General features: G+C 45.3%; 1 protein-coding gene across 1 annotated transcript; it reads left to right on the forward strand.

The window, feature by feature from the left end:
- The first annotated feature begins 5,315 nt into the window (after positions 1–5,315).
- LOC115395709 (solute carrier family 22 member 4-like) lies at positions 5,316–13,751 on the forward strand. The gene is made up of 9 exons (XM_030101342.1): positions 5,316–5,723; positions 7,434–7,537; positions 7,639–7,793; positions 7,925–8,096; positions 8,387–8,513; positions 11,732–11,832; positions 12,014–12,228; positions 13,031–13,213; positions 13,612–13,751. The coding sequence occupies exons 1-9, from the start codon at positions 5,316–5,318 to the stop codon at positions 13,749–13,751; spliced, it is 1,605 nt and encodes a 534-aa protein (XP_029957202.1).
- Positions 13,752–13,977: the final 226 nt, after the last annotated feature.

The raw sequence follows: 13,977 nt of genomic DNA on the forward strand, positions 1-13,977 counted from the left end.
AGCCGACACACCCCGTACAGAAACCGCTTCACCAGCAGGTGACTGTGTACAGAGAAGCGGCTGAAGCCTCCGTGACCTGCTGTGATGGCTGATGCAAACACTGCCAGGATGGATGCAGCACGACCGCTGTCCAACAGGACCTGGAGGAACTCCAAAACTCCACCGATAGTGCAGGAGACCAGGTCCAAGCCCCTCTCCAAACACCACGTCGTGCAGAGCTGCCACCGAGACCTGTAGGCCTTGACAGTAGAGGGGGCCCTGTTGCTCTGGATGGTGGAAACCCCCGCTGGGGGGAGATCTAGTTCCACTAATCTCACCCGCTCAGCCTCAAAGACAGAAGCCTCCCGCCCAGAAAGGGGAGGGATCGGAGGGTGCCCCCTGCCTGCAGCAGCGCATGGGGCCCGTCGGGAATCGGTCACGGGTCCCCAACTGCCAACTGAACCCGGTCCGGGAACCACCGAGTGCTCGGGGTGTCCGGAGCAACCACAATCACGAGGAGGTTGTGCACCCTCACCCTGCGCAGCAGCAGGGTCGAGAGGTGGACTGGAGGGAACGCGTACAGGAGGTCCAGAGGCCAGCTCCTGTGTGCGAAGGCGTCTACCCCTAGAGGGGGTCCGTCTGGCAATCTGAGCGAGAACCAGAGTGGGCACTGTGTGTTCTCTGCACTAGCGAAAAGATCTGCCACCGGGGGTCCAAACCTGTGTCAGAGTCGGGTTGCAACCCACGGGGACAGGCCCTTAAAAGACTTCATGAATGTTTTTTAAGCTGCAGTTTAAAAGACACACTGGGAAAATGATATCCTCCTTTATTGATTATGTTGTCTTTGTATTTTATGCACTTCACCCATTTTAGAGCCATAGAAGTAAATTTTCATGCAGCTGATTCATCAATGAACTTTCTCCACCACATGCTGCAGGTCCTGCCATTACTGCTGGCTTCAGCCTCTTCCTTTTACTCTCATTTTGGAGGGAACGCTTTATTAATGCGTAAGCACTCGATAGAAGTTGTGCCCTCACCTTAATAAAATATTCTGCAGCCTAACACCTCCGGGGCTCCGAAAAAAAAAAATGTTTTTTTATACCCAAAAATTGGCGCTGGCTTTAGTTGACATTTCAGCATGACCACTGTAACAGGTCACCGCTCGCCATATATATATATATATATATATATATATATATATATATATATATATATATATATATATATATATATGTATATGTATACATATACCTGGACCTGCTGCACTGCCGTCCTATCCAGCACATTGATGTGAATGGTGGTAGAATCGCAGGCACCGCCCACCACGTGGTGGTCCAGAGTGCCTCCCCAACCTGCGAGAGACGCATCTGTGAACACCTCGATGTGATGCGACACGCAGCCCAAGGGAACTCCTTGCATGAGGAGAGCAGGATCCATCCAGTAAAGGAGATCCTGGCATGCTTGGGGCGTGATCAAGATCCTTCTGCATCTGTCCCACTTCCCCACGCAGCGGAGGCGTGCAAACCACCGTTGCAGCCTGCGCATGCATAGAAGGCCCAACCGTACCACCGGGTGGGCCGCAGCCATCAGACCCAGGATGGTCCTGATCAACCGGAACCTGACCAGAGGTGTGGTCATCGCAGACCTCAGGGCCGAGAGAATGGAGGTTCATCTCTCCTCGGAGAGGCAGGCCGTCATAGAGAGCGAGTCCAGCTCCAACCCCAGAGAAGCCATCTGCTGCGCTGGGGTGAGCGCTCTTATGTGCCGGTTCACCTTGAACCCCAGGAGCTTGATGTGGTGCAGGACCTGGGTCATGTGCAGCACAGCGTCCTGATGAGAAGACGCCAGTATGAGCCACTCGTCGATGTAGGTGAGGATTCTCAGACCATGACGACAGAGGGGCTCCAACGCTGCTTTGACACACTTGGTGAAGGTGCGAGGAGCGAGAGAGTAGCCGAAGGGGAGCCGGGTATATTGAAAGTACTGGTCTCCCACAGCGAACGGGAGGAAGGTTCTGTGCCTCCTTAGGATGGGGATGTGGAAGTAGGCGTCCGTCAGGTCACCTGAAGTCATCCAGTCCCCAGGTTGAATGCTCTCCAGGAGGTGTTTGACCGTCAGCATGCGGAACCTCCTGGTGGCTGTGAGTGTTGAGGACCCACAGGTCCAGAATGGGCCTCATACCTCCACTCTTCTTGGGAACCAAGAAGTTGGGGGAATAGAAGCCCAAGTGCACCTCTTCCGCACTCAGCTCCATTACCGCACCTCGGCGGAGGAGTGAGGAGCGTCCTGGACAGCCAGGGAGAAAGTGGTCCCAACATAGCACGCCACATGTGAAAACGGAGCGTGAGTGGGTGTACCCACCCGTCCCTCCTGGCCTTGGGAGACGGGGGGCCCCCAGTGAAAGGGGCTGTGGAGGGGGCGTCCCATGAATGAGCGCGGGTGGCCGCTTCGGGGCCGCGGACCGGCACTTTGTTGGGGACAGCCCAAGTAGAGCCAGCGTGATCCCAGAGTTTCCCGGGCCGCTGACCTCGGGAATGATGCCGGGGCCGGGACGCTCAATAGCGAGAGCCCGGGTCAGCAGAGCTCTGCTGCTCAGAGGCTTCGCCGTGTCAATACAGGGACGCTGGGAGCGTAAAGAATGAAGCCGGGATCGGGGCGCCCTACGGCGGGAACCCAGGCCGGCATAAGCCCACCACTCTGTCGCTCCGCTGTGCGAACACAGACGGGAGCCAGCAGAGAAACATCGCTGGGAGCGGTATGTGTGACGCCGGGGCTGGGACGCTGCATGTCGGTAGCCCACCGCTGTACGGCACCGCCGCTCTGACGCCTCGCTGTGCTAATATGAACGGAGGCCGGCGGACAAACGCAGCTGGGAGCGTTATGGGTGCTGCCGGGGCCGGGATGCCCAACAATGGGGACCGGGACCGGCACGGCTTCGCCACTCTGACGCTTCGTCATGCTCACCTGAGCCGAAGCCGGCGGAAGGTGCAGCCTGGAGTGTTTGCGAGGTGCCGGTAGGACATCGGCAGAGCTCCGCTTGTGTGGCGTGCACGACGGGAAAGCTAGCGGCCCCAGCTCGCTGCTGTACCCCGCTTCTGCAGCCTCTGCGCGGCAAGAGCGTGGAGGAAGAGCTGGTGATCCCGGAGCGGGAGAAGGGAGGGAGAAGGGCCCAGCCGAGTTTGACACTTTTCGATCGTGCAAACATGGGGGAGAGGAAGGATTGCTGCTCTTTGAGAGATGTAACGGGCCTGCCGGCCTTTATTTACATTTTTCATGGCAGAAGTTGGACGATCGGACGGGGCGCTCCGCATGTCGAGAGCGTGGGACCATCTCGTCTGGGGAGCTCCAGGGGGCTGGACACCGCTGCTCCACAGAACGTCGTCGCTGCGGTGGCAGCTAACGGCGGGGCTGAAGGGGCGAGCCTCACGCTGCTGCCTCCAGTTGCTCGATGATGACCTGGATATCGGATCCAAAGAGAGAAGAGGTGTACAGGGGGAGTCCCAGGACTCCCCACTGGTCCTGTTCAGAGTTAGATGACAAACCAAGCCACAGGTGCCTCATGGCAAGCTGTGCGTTGGCCATGCACTGGCACAATGACTAGAGGCTGAGCTCAGATGCAGGGAGGAGAGAGGGGGTTTGAGCGGCCTCTGAAGAAGAATGTGGGGAAGAATGATTCAGTTCACCTGCGGGGGATTAATGATTGTGTCTTCCTCCTTGATGGACCTTGATCAGAGAAGATCACTGAGTGCCTGGAGTTGAGTGTCATCCATCATCTGTTTCCAAAGGGCTCTGTTAACAATGCAATGGACATCAGTGTGGATCGGACAAAAAAAGTCCACTGTTTAAAGGGGCCGTATCAAGCTTTTTTAGCAAGTCTCCACAGTGGAAAATGCGAATCAGCTGCGTGCTGGTCAGAGGAGAGTGGGCATGTTGTCTGCGCGGGGGTGGGGTGGGAGACGAGTGGTGGGGAGGAGTTCTACTTTTGTGACGTACTTGAAGAGTTTCAAACGAGCTGTTTTCTCCCCGAAGGGAGGGGCTGCTGTAGAGAGCAGCAGACTGATAAAGATTATTCAGACATGCGTTGATGAAGGCAAATAACATTTTGGGGGTGGTTTTATAGGGAAATCCAACTTTTTGGCAGGCTTAAAACCTTAAAAAAGTGGATTTTGCATGATATAGGTCCTTTAAACACTCATTTTAATTGAAGGATCAAACACCACTTACGAATTTTGTCATTGAGCTCATTGTGAGAGCAAAGTTACTAAAACATTTAACAACTGTTTTCTACGACAACAGTAGCTCACCTGTAAAGGTTATTGTGCAGTTTAGGTTCACCCTGGAATGTCACCTGAAAGCCCAAAATCCCAAATTTTTTGTAAGCGGCATGTATGTGTCTCAGGTCAGCAGTCCACATTGACAAAAAGCTTATTTTATGCTCAGATTTTCCACAGATACATCATTGAACAATTACAGTCTGCAAGACTACTGTCAGCCAGACTGCAAGACTACTGTAAGGCTCGCAGATACCACAACAAAAAAGGTCCAAAGGTGAGAAATTCTGCTCACCAAAGAATCTAAAGCTCACTGAATAACTTGAAGCGCCCGTTTAGTTTAATGATTAAATTTGATACCACAAGCTTGATAAGGTGACAGAAATTTGTGGATCTTTAAACAGGGAACCACTACTGTCTTAAGCCACTGAAACTACTTCCTGCAACATAATTAAAGAGCCACAGAGCAATTCAAACATGAGATAAAGTTATAAAATCTGCTGACATGAACATGAGAATCTATTACGAGAGGAACATGTACAGTATATCAACTCGTGAATCAAAGTCCTCCTTGGCTGCAGCGTCCTGACATGACTTCAGTTGTCTGTGAATATTTGTCGAGGTAAGAGAGTACAGGTGTCTTTTATCTTCATGTGACTGATAAATATATACTGTGACGGGTGAAATTATGTGCTTTATGACAGTATCACCTCTGCTTGACAATGATTAACAACAATTCCATGAAAACACATTCATGAACGTTCCAGTCTTCACCTTTCAGGAAATTTGTAATTTAAGCATGTCCGTTCAATATTGATGTCATGATTTCTGAGTAAATGTTTCAACAGTGGTTTACAGCATTTCATGCAAATGCATAACCTCCCAGATCAGGTGAAGGCTGGACATAAAGTGTGAGGTCAGCTTGACAGCTGACTTTGGCTTCAAATGCGAATCATGGAGTTGTAGAGAGCAGTCCGTCACCTGCCTATCAACACCAACGCAGCCTTGGATTCTACTTTAAAGTAGTTTTTATCTTTGAATCATCAATAATTTTTTGGTGGCATAATGGCAGGTGAAAATATCAGGGACTTTGACACCATCACATCTTTTCTGGGCTCCTGGGGACCCTTCCAACGAAGGATCTTTTTTGCCTTGGCCATCAGCATCCTCCCAAATGGATTTATTGGTGGTTATATAGTGTTTGTTGGTGACACGCCATCTCATGAATGCTATATTCCCGAAAACTACAACATCAGTGAGATGTGGAGAAACATTACGGTTCCAATGGAAAAAGTCAACGGTGTTGCACAGCGCAGCTCCTGCTGGAGGCTGAACCTGGAGATTGTGCAAAGTTTCTCTCAAAACAACTCCATTCCAAATGTCGAAGTAAACGTGAGTGACATTCCTCGGGAGCGTTGTCTCAATGGCTGGAAATACAGCAAAGAAATCTACCAGTCAACTATTGTAACAGAGGTGAGCAGTCAATGAGTCTTTAAGGTTTTGTTTAGATATGTTATTTATTTACCTTTATTACCTTGTAAAGTTTTTAGTGATCTAAAGGTTAGTTGGAATATAAAATACGTAGAGATCAGCTATTGAACAAATTAACTATTTGTTGTATATGCACTTAAAACAGCTTATTCCAACCACTGACATGAGCTTGAAAAAAAGAAACATATTCAAATGAACAGACAACACAAGCCAACTCAAAATTCCAAAGTGTTTGTATTTTATTTCTTATATACGCTGGACAAGAGCAGCCCAGAATTCCCTGTTGTAACTTGCCTGTACATTGTGAATATAAGAACTATCTGCCTACAGCCAAGTACAACAATACTAAATCAGTGTCACTCATTCAAAGGGATGTTTGCGTGCTTGTGTGTCACTAAATGTGCGTATGAGACTCAGATTCAATTCAATTTTAGCTTTATTTTAGGGCTGGGCACGTTAACACGTTAACGCAGTGCTTCCTTAACGCCGACAAATATTTTCATTAGGCGTTAACGCCCCCCCAACTTACACACACTTTGCGCTCCAGCTGAGCAAAAAGCACACACAGCTGCAGCACTTTCTGCGGTGAAACATTCCTCAATATTTGCCATAATGAACTCGGCCGAATTATCAGAAAAGTCACTATGAAAAGGCTGGTGCAAACTGAAATAAGGAGCACAAATATGACAAAAATGAAAGTGAAACTTAAATCACGTCTTTTGCTGGCACAACACGTCAGCCTGGTGGGCATTCTTCGGGTGCTGAAAACACACAAAATAAAGTAAAATTCTCTTCAACACACAAACTGGTTTAATGAGGCACAATTCAGCGTGACTGAATTTATCCTGTCTTCTCTGAGGGTCAGAAGTTCGAGGAAGTGTGCGCTCATAAAAAACTTCGTTTTTCATCTGCTCTTGTTGGTGTGTGTGTGTGTGTGTGTGTGTGTGTGTGTGTGTGTGTGTGTGTGTGTGTGTGTGTGTGTGTGTGTGTGTTGGGGGGATTGGGGGTGGCAATCTTGGCAAAGACTTGGTATTACAAGTTATTACATATCAGATTTGCTGAATTATAAAATTACTATTGTATTAATGTACTTTCGAATTCATTATGGTATTTTGCGCATAATGCGATTAATCGCGATTAATCGCAGAAAAATTATGCAATTAATCGCGATTAAGAAATTTAATCATTGCCCAGCACTACTTACGGTAGTGGAACAAACCTTTGCAGAACTCCTGGGGCAATATGGGACTAAGAGCCAGGCCCGCTGACAGTGGGACAAACGGGTCTGTTGTCCCAGACCCAGGGCTGGGGGGTGGGGAGGTGGGGGACAGAATTAAATGTAGGGGCCCATCCATCCAGCACCCCACTCACGGCTCCTGACGCAGCCTGCAGGCACCACACCACTCCCCCCAGACACATTGTTGGTTTTGATGAGGCTACAACTCAGGACAACTCAGATCTGAGGATGTGTTTGACAGGTCTGTGACCACTTTGCTGGGTGGGTGGGTGGGTGGGGTTCAATTTTATCATTAATAGTTCTAATTTATTGATGAACAGACTTTCTTTCCAGGCAATACAAAACACTTGTACTTGAGTTACATGCCATTTCATTTCTTTAATGCTTGTGAATGTTTATTATACTGTAGAGCTATCCTCTTCTGAGTTGTTAGTTTATTTGTATTTGGTTTGCAGTGGGACTTGGTGTGTGACAATGCATACAAACTTCCTCTGTCCACATCGATTCATTACGCTGGTGTGCTGGTGGGAGCACTGATCTCAGGCCAGTTGTCTGACAGGTTAGTGTGGTTTTTTTTTTTTTCGTAAAAGAAAAAAAAATCCCCATATCCTTAGTAGCAGTTTAAAAACGGCAATTTAATCAACTCAATTTGCCACACAGGTTCGGGAGGAAGCCAGCACTCTTCATCATGATGATTCTTCAGACTGTCTCTCTCACAGCACAGATATTCTCCCCCAGCTGGGAGATCTTCACCTTCATCTACTTCTTTGTGGGTGGTGGGGGATTCTCAAACTATATCATTGCATTTGTGCTAGGTATGAATATCACCATTCTGATCTTAACTGTTTATTGAAAATAAATTGTTAGATAAGGTTATTATTTTGCCCATACGTATGTACGCCAGGTTTGATTGACTGGATTATTGTTTCACTTCTACCACCCACAGGGTCAGAGATTCTCAGCACCAAAGCCAGAGTGTTTTTCTGCTCTCTTGGAGTCTTTATGAGCTCGGCTGTGGGGTACATGTTGATGCCTTTAGTGAGCTATTTCCTCCGAGAGTGGCGGTTGTTACTGATTCCCATGGCTGCCTCAGGATTGATCTACATCCCTCTGTGGTGGTGAGAACATTTATATAATACACCTAAACTCATTGTTTCAATGTGTCTCATCTTGTCAGTCCTTTGTGACTTGTAAGTGTTAATGGGATTGTTGTAAGAAGAATTAATAACCAATATTTACTGAGTATCAAAGAAGTGGCCTCCACCCCTCTGCACACTGAATCATCTCAGATTCTTCAAGTACTGATGTACCTGAATATATCTGAATCTTCTTTCTAGAAACTATGCACATATGTTGGTGAAAAAATTGTTTTTCAGCACATACTGTATTCTTGTATTCAACTGACCAGGTTGGTTCCAGAGTCTCCTCGGTGGCTGTTTTCTCAGGGGAAAGTGAAGGAAGCAGAGGCCATCCTGAAAGAAGCCGCCAAGATGAATAAAGTCGAGGCTCCGCTGGATATTTTCACTAAAGCTGAGGTATTGTTATGAACAAACTCTTTTTTTTTTAACAGAAACAATAAGATGTAACTAGAGATTAAACGATACTACCTTTTTTCTCCCAAGACAAACCAACAACCTGTCTTTTAGAGCCCATTCCCACACCACTTTAAAATCATTTTATAGATTCTTTGAGGAACAGATTTCAAAGGTGTCATACAGGATTTTCTCGAAAAGACGAAGCCAAACGTATGTTACTCACTTTTTGAACAACGAGTATGTGCCAGACCATCCGCCCAGCTCTTCTGCTTCTCCCAGGAAACGCGGAAGCGTGCGAGCGCCTCCTCCTCTTCTCCGGATGTGCACAGCTCTGTTTACAGTTTCTGCGATTGGCCTCGCTCATACATAAAGCTTGTTTTCTGAAACAGTTACAGTTTCATTATGTCAGACTCGCCATCGGTAAGTACTAGCTCAGAAGCTCACCGGCTACATAAACACTCTGAATGCGCATGTGCAAAAGGGAGAAGCTTATTGGGAGCAAGCACATAGAACCGCTTTACGAAACCAGCTCGTCAGAATGATTGACAAACAGACCCACCAATTTAGATGATCCACCCGGAAATCAAAGCAAATCAAAAATCCCGTATTACACCTTTAAATATCATGAATTGCTCTCTTCAGGTGGCTGTCTTCCCCGCTGTCTTTAAACGGCGGGGGTGAAGCCCCTTCTAAAGAAGAGCAATTTAGATCCCAATGTTCTTAATAACTACAGACCTGTATCCAACTTACTGTTTTCAAGTAAAGTTTTAGAAAGACTGGTTTTTAACCAAGTCAATGACTTTTTAATCAAAAATAATATTTTAAAAAAGACATCGGTCTGGTTTTAGAGTGAACCACAGTACCGAGACCACCCTTTAAAAGATTTTAAATTACATCAGGTGGAACTTGGATCATAAAAAAACTCAGTGTTGGTTCTACTAGATCTGAGTGCCACTTTCTACACAGTAGAGCAGACTATCACATTTTCTTAAGTAGATGAAGACACCTGGTGGGCCTCCCTGGTACTGTTTTTAACTGGTTCAGTTCTTATCTCATAGAGTGATGTTTTTATGGAAGCATGGATACTTGTTCCTCAGGAATCCATGAAATTAGATGTGGGGTTCCCCAAGGTACAATTTTAGGTCCCATTCTTTTTAACCTTTACATGCTTCCTCTTGGGGACGTTATCAAGAGACACGGCATCAGTTTCAAATAGCTACGCTGATGATACGCAGCTATACATCTGTTTCTATAGTTATGCTGATGACCCTCAGCTATACATAGCCATGTATCCTGATGACTCAGGGCCAATAGAAACCCTCTTTAACTGTATTTCAGACATCAAGTCATGGATGGCAGTGAATTTCCTACAGCTCAACCAGGACAAAACTGAGGGTTTAGTTATCAGTTCTGAAGACCAGAGAGAGAAACCTTTACCAAAACTACAATATTTTAAACCAGCTCAATTAAAAACCTGGGTGCCATTTTTGACTCTGAGCTGAATTTTATACCACATGTTAAAAATATAAGTAAGACTGTTTTTTGTCATCTTAAGATTATAGCCAGAGTTCACCTTTTTCTCAGGCCAATACAGAGGTGCTAATGCATGCTTTTATCTCCTGTCGGTTAGATTATTGTAATGCCTTGCTCTCTGGTCTTCCCCAAAAACAGTATCTCAAATCTCCAACTATTACAAAACTGATCCGCATGCATGCTGACAAGGACTAAGTCCCACATTACACCAGTTGTAAAGTTGCTGCATTGGCTCCCTGTCCATTTCAGGATTGAGTTAAGGTTCTCATGTCAGTTTTTAAATGTCTTAATGGCCTTGCGCCTTCTTATTGAGCTAATCTGTTTTTACCCTTTAGACCCTTGCGGGCCCTGAGGTTTTCTGGCAGTGGCTTGCTGTGCCTCCCAAAAGCCAGAACCAAGACCCATGGTGAGGCGGCCTTTAGCCACTACAGCCCCCGCCTGTGGAACAGCCTGCCGGAGAACCTCAGGGCAGAAGAGACTGTTGATATTTTTAAAGGAAGCTTAAAAACGCACTTTTTTTTTCATCAGGCTTTTAACTAACCTTATATTTCTCTTATTTTCACCATCATATATATATATATATATATATATATATATATATGATGGTGAAAATAAAAATATATAATTATATATATATATATATATATATATATATGTGTATACTTTTTTTTTTTTTATTTATTTATTTACTTATTTTACATTAACTTTTGACTATATTTAAAAAAAAAATGTGTTGTCTAACTCCAGTGTTTCCCAAAAGGGGGGTCTTTCATACTGGGAGTTTGATCCAGTTAACTGTGTGGGATCCTGTGCGCGGGTCCTCCTGTCCTGCCTGGCTGGAGCAGCTCCACACCTCGGTGTGGAGGTGCCCTAATCAGGCAGGGTCGGAGGTGGGTGCCGATGCTCCAAAACTCTTGGCCCATCACTTTTCCCGGTATGGATGGCTCCATTGGTGGTGGTTCCTGTCCTGTAATGCTCAGTGCTATGCCATGTCTCCCATACATATCTGACAAGAGGGAGAGGGAGAGGGAGAGGGTGAGGGTGAGGGTGAGGGTGAGGGTGTGGGTGAGGGTGTGTGTGTGTGTGTGTGTGTACAATTTTGTTGAAGGTGTAGCTGTTTTTATTTAATTATATATTTATTTTTGTTTTAATATTGTAATGTGACAGTGAGGCGTTGGTAGACAGTTGGTAGAGTGGGTCGTCTTATAACCGGAAAGTTGGCGGTTCGATCCCCGCTCACGCATGTGTGAAACTGTCGTTGTGTCCTTGGGCAAGACACTTCACCCACCTTGCCTAAGTATGAAAGTTGTGAGAGTGAATGGTTGGTGGTGGTTGGAGGGGCCGATGGCACAGATTGGCAGCCTCGCTTCTGTCAGTCTACCCCAGGGCAGCTGTGGCTACAATAGTAGTTCACCACCACCCAGCGTGGAGTGAATGAATAATGCAATGTAAAGTGTCTTTGAGTGTCCAGGAAAGTGCTATATAAAACCATTGCATTATTATTATCATGCATTTTGTGATGTTTTTGTAATATGAAAAACAGCTTATAAATAAAGATTGCTTTGATTTGATTTTTCAAGGCATTCTTATACCAAAGATCAGAATCTCCTATAGGTAATATTCTGTCTAGTAGGATCAATATTCTAAATTGTTGAATCGCTTCAAACATTTCTTTGTTTTTTCAGGTTGAAGATGTAATGGTCAGGAAAGAGGAGAAATCCAGCATACTTAACATTTTGAAATCCTGCAACGTTCTCTCCATTACATTAGTCTGTTCATCTTTGTGGTGTGTATATCAATTTGTTGATGCAATATAAATCCTGAAAATATAATCAACGAACACAGCAGTTGACAGTTTGCATTCTCCTGTCATGTTCAATCAAGAGAGAGCATGTTCGTTGATTTCAAAATTCCTTGTTTCTTTGGTTTTATGTTTTCACTCATGTTTCTGTATATTATCTTGACAGGTTCATCATCACCATCAGTTACTATGCTCTCGTCCTCAACACTTCAAATTTGCATGGTGATCCATACCTAAACTGTTTCATATCAGCCGTCATAGAAGTGCCAGCCTACTTAATTGCCCTCGCTTTGCTCCAGTACTGCTCCAGGCACATCTGTCAGTCTTCCACACTTCTACTTGGAGGCGTTATGATCTTCTGTGTGAACCTCATTCCAACAGGTAGGTTATTATCTTGTTCAGTGAAAAGGGCTTAAAAGGGGCATACAAACAGAAGTAAGCATGGAAAATATCCAAGATGAGAAGGTATCGGTTGGCACTCATACTTAAAAAGTTACAAAATCCCTGAAAATATAAATTCATAAAGAAATTGTCACATTTTGGGAAGGAAGGTGCATGGAGGAGGACCCACGAAGCTAGGCACAGCCAGAGACATGGGTTAAACTCATCTTTTAATGTCAAATAACTACAATTAAAATCCCAAAACAAAATCCAAATAATGTCCACAAAACAACAATGGGTGGAGTCTGTCACGGACACAACATCCAAAAACTCCCAAAACTCCCACCTGCTGTAAGACAGAGTAGGAGAACTAATCTCCCAGATGGGCATGCAGGAGCTCAGCCTGAAGCTCTCACAGTGCACTAACTGCAGGGAGACACAGCACATGAGGTAAGACGCACGAAGACAAGATGATCCCACCACCTGAACACAGCCAGAGAGGCCCTTATAAGCCCCGAGCACCAGGTGATGGCAATGACTCATCAGGCACAGGTGAGTGACATCAGGGCAGTGAGGCAGCAATCAGACATGAGGAGGGGGAGCTGCAGAGGATGCAACGGGAGACAAACACCACAAACACAGACAAAACAAAACATAAACCATGACAGAAATTTTTGTTTCCTTAATGCTTTAGTAATTTAAAGAACATTTCTATTGTTCATCAGCTTTTGGCATTAAAAATAAATTAATATTACAAATGACTTTTTTGTTCTTCTGTTTCTGCTGTCTTGTTTTCATGCAGATTTACCAGGAGTGGCTGTAGTTCTTGAGATGTTGGGAAAGTTTGGCATCACTTCTGCTTTCTGCGTGGTGTATGCCGTCTCATCGGAGCTCTTCCCTACTGTCATCAGAAACACAGCAATGGGATGTTGCTCCATGGCTGCCCGTATCGGAACCATCATCTCCCCTTTCATCATTTACCTGGGTAAATTTGACTGTTTTATGTTTTGAGTAGCAGGACCAACAGAAGCAATGGTTTCTCCATTTTTTTTTTTTTTTTTTTTTTTTTTTTTTGTAGTATGAATCACCTCCGTTTATTGATGAATGACCTTGTTGAAAGGCAACACAGTGGGGTAGGGGTTAATTCTTTGCCTCGATACAAGAGGACAGTCTTTCTATGAGGAGGTTGCAAGTTTTACTGTGCATATGAAGGGTTTCTTTAGACTTAATCGCTTCCCACAACCCAAAAATGTTCATGTGGGCTATTTGTGGGTGAATGCACGTCTCTCTCAATGATGAAACCAGTAGAAAATGTATCAAGCATATGAGATTTCAATGAATATAAAAACCTGTTTTTCCCTAACTTCAAGTTCTTTTCGGCAGGACGATACTTCAAGCCACTTCCATATATACTGATGGGAGCTTTAGCCATTTTTGGGGCTGTTATATGTTGGGTGTTGCCAGAAACACACAAAAAGGCGTTGCCAGAGACATTATCACAGATGCAACAGATATTCCGGTAAGTTCAAAATTCAGCACATTTACTGGAATCATTGCTATGTGCAAAAAGAAATTTACCATGATCATGGAAAGCAGTTTAAGAAAAATGTCATTGTTCCAACAGGGGGCGATGCAAAAAGACAAAGACAAAGGAAGCTGAAAACGAAGACTGCGCAAGAGATTTCCAGAACATAGAGACCAAGTTGTAGTTTCTTGTGGCTTCTGATCAACTTGAATAAAAAATGGCTG

The sequence above is a fragment of the Salarias fasciatus genome, chromosome 10 (genome assembly GCF_902148845.1).
Source record: "Salarias fasciatus chromosome 10, fSalaFa1.1, whole genome shotgun sequence".
Lineage (NCBI taxonomy): Eukaryota > Metazoa > Chordata > Actinopteri > Blenniiformes > Blenniidae > Salarias > Salarias fasciatus.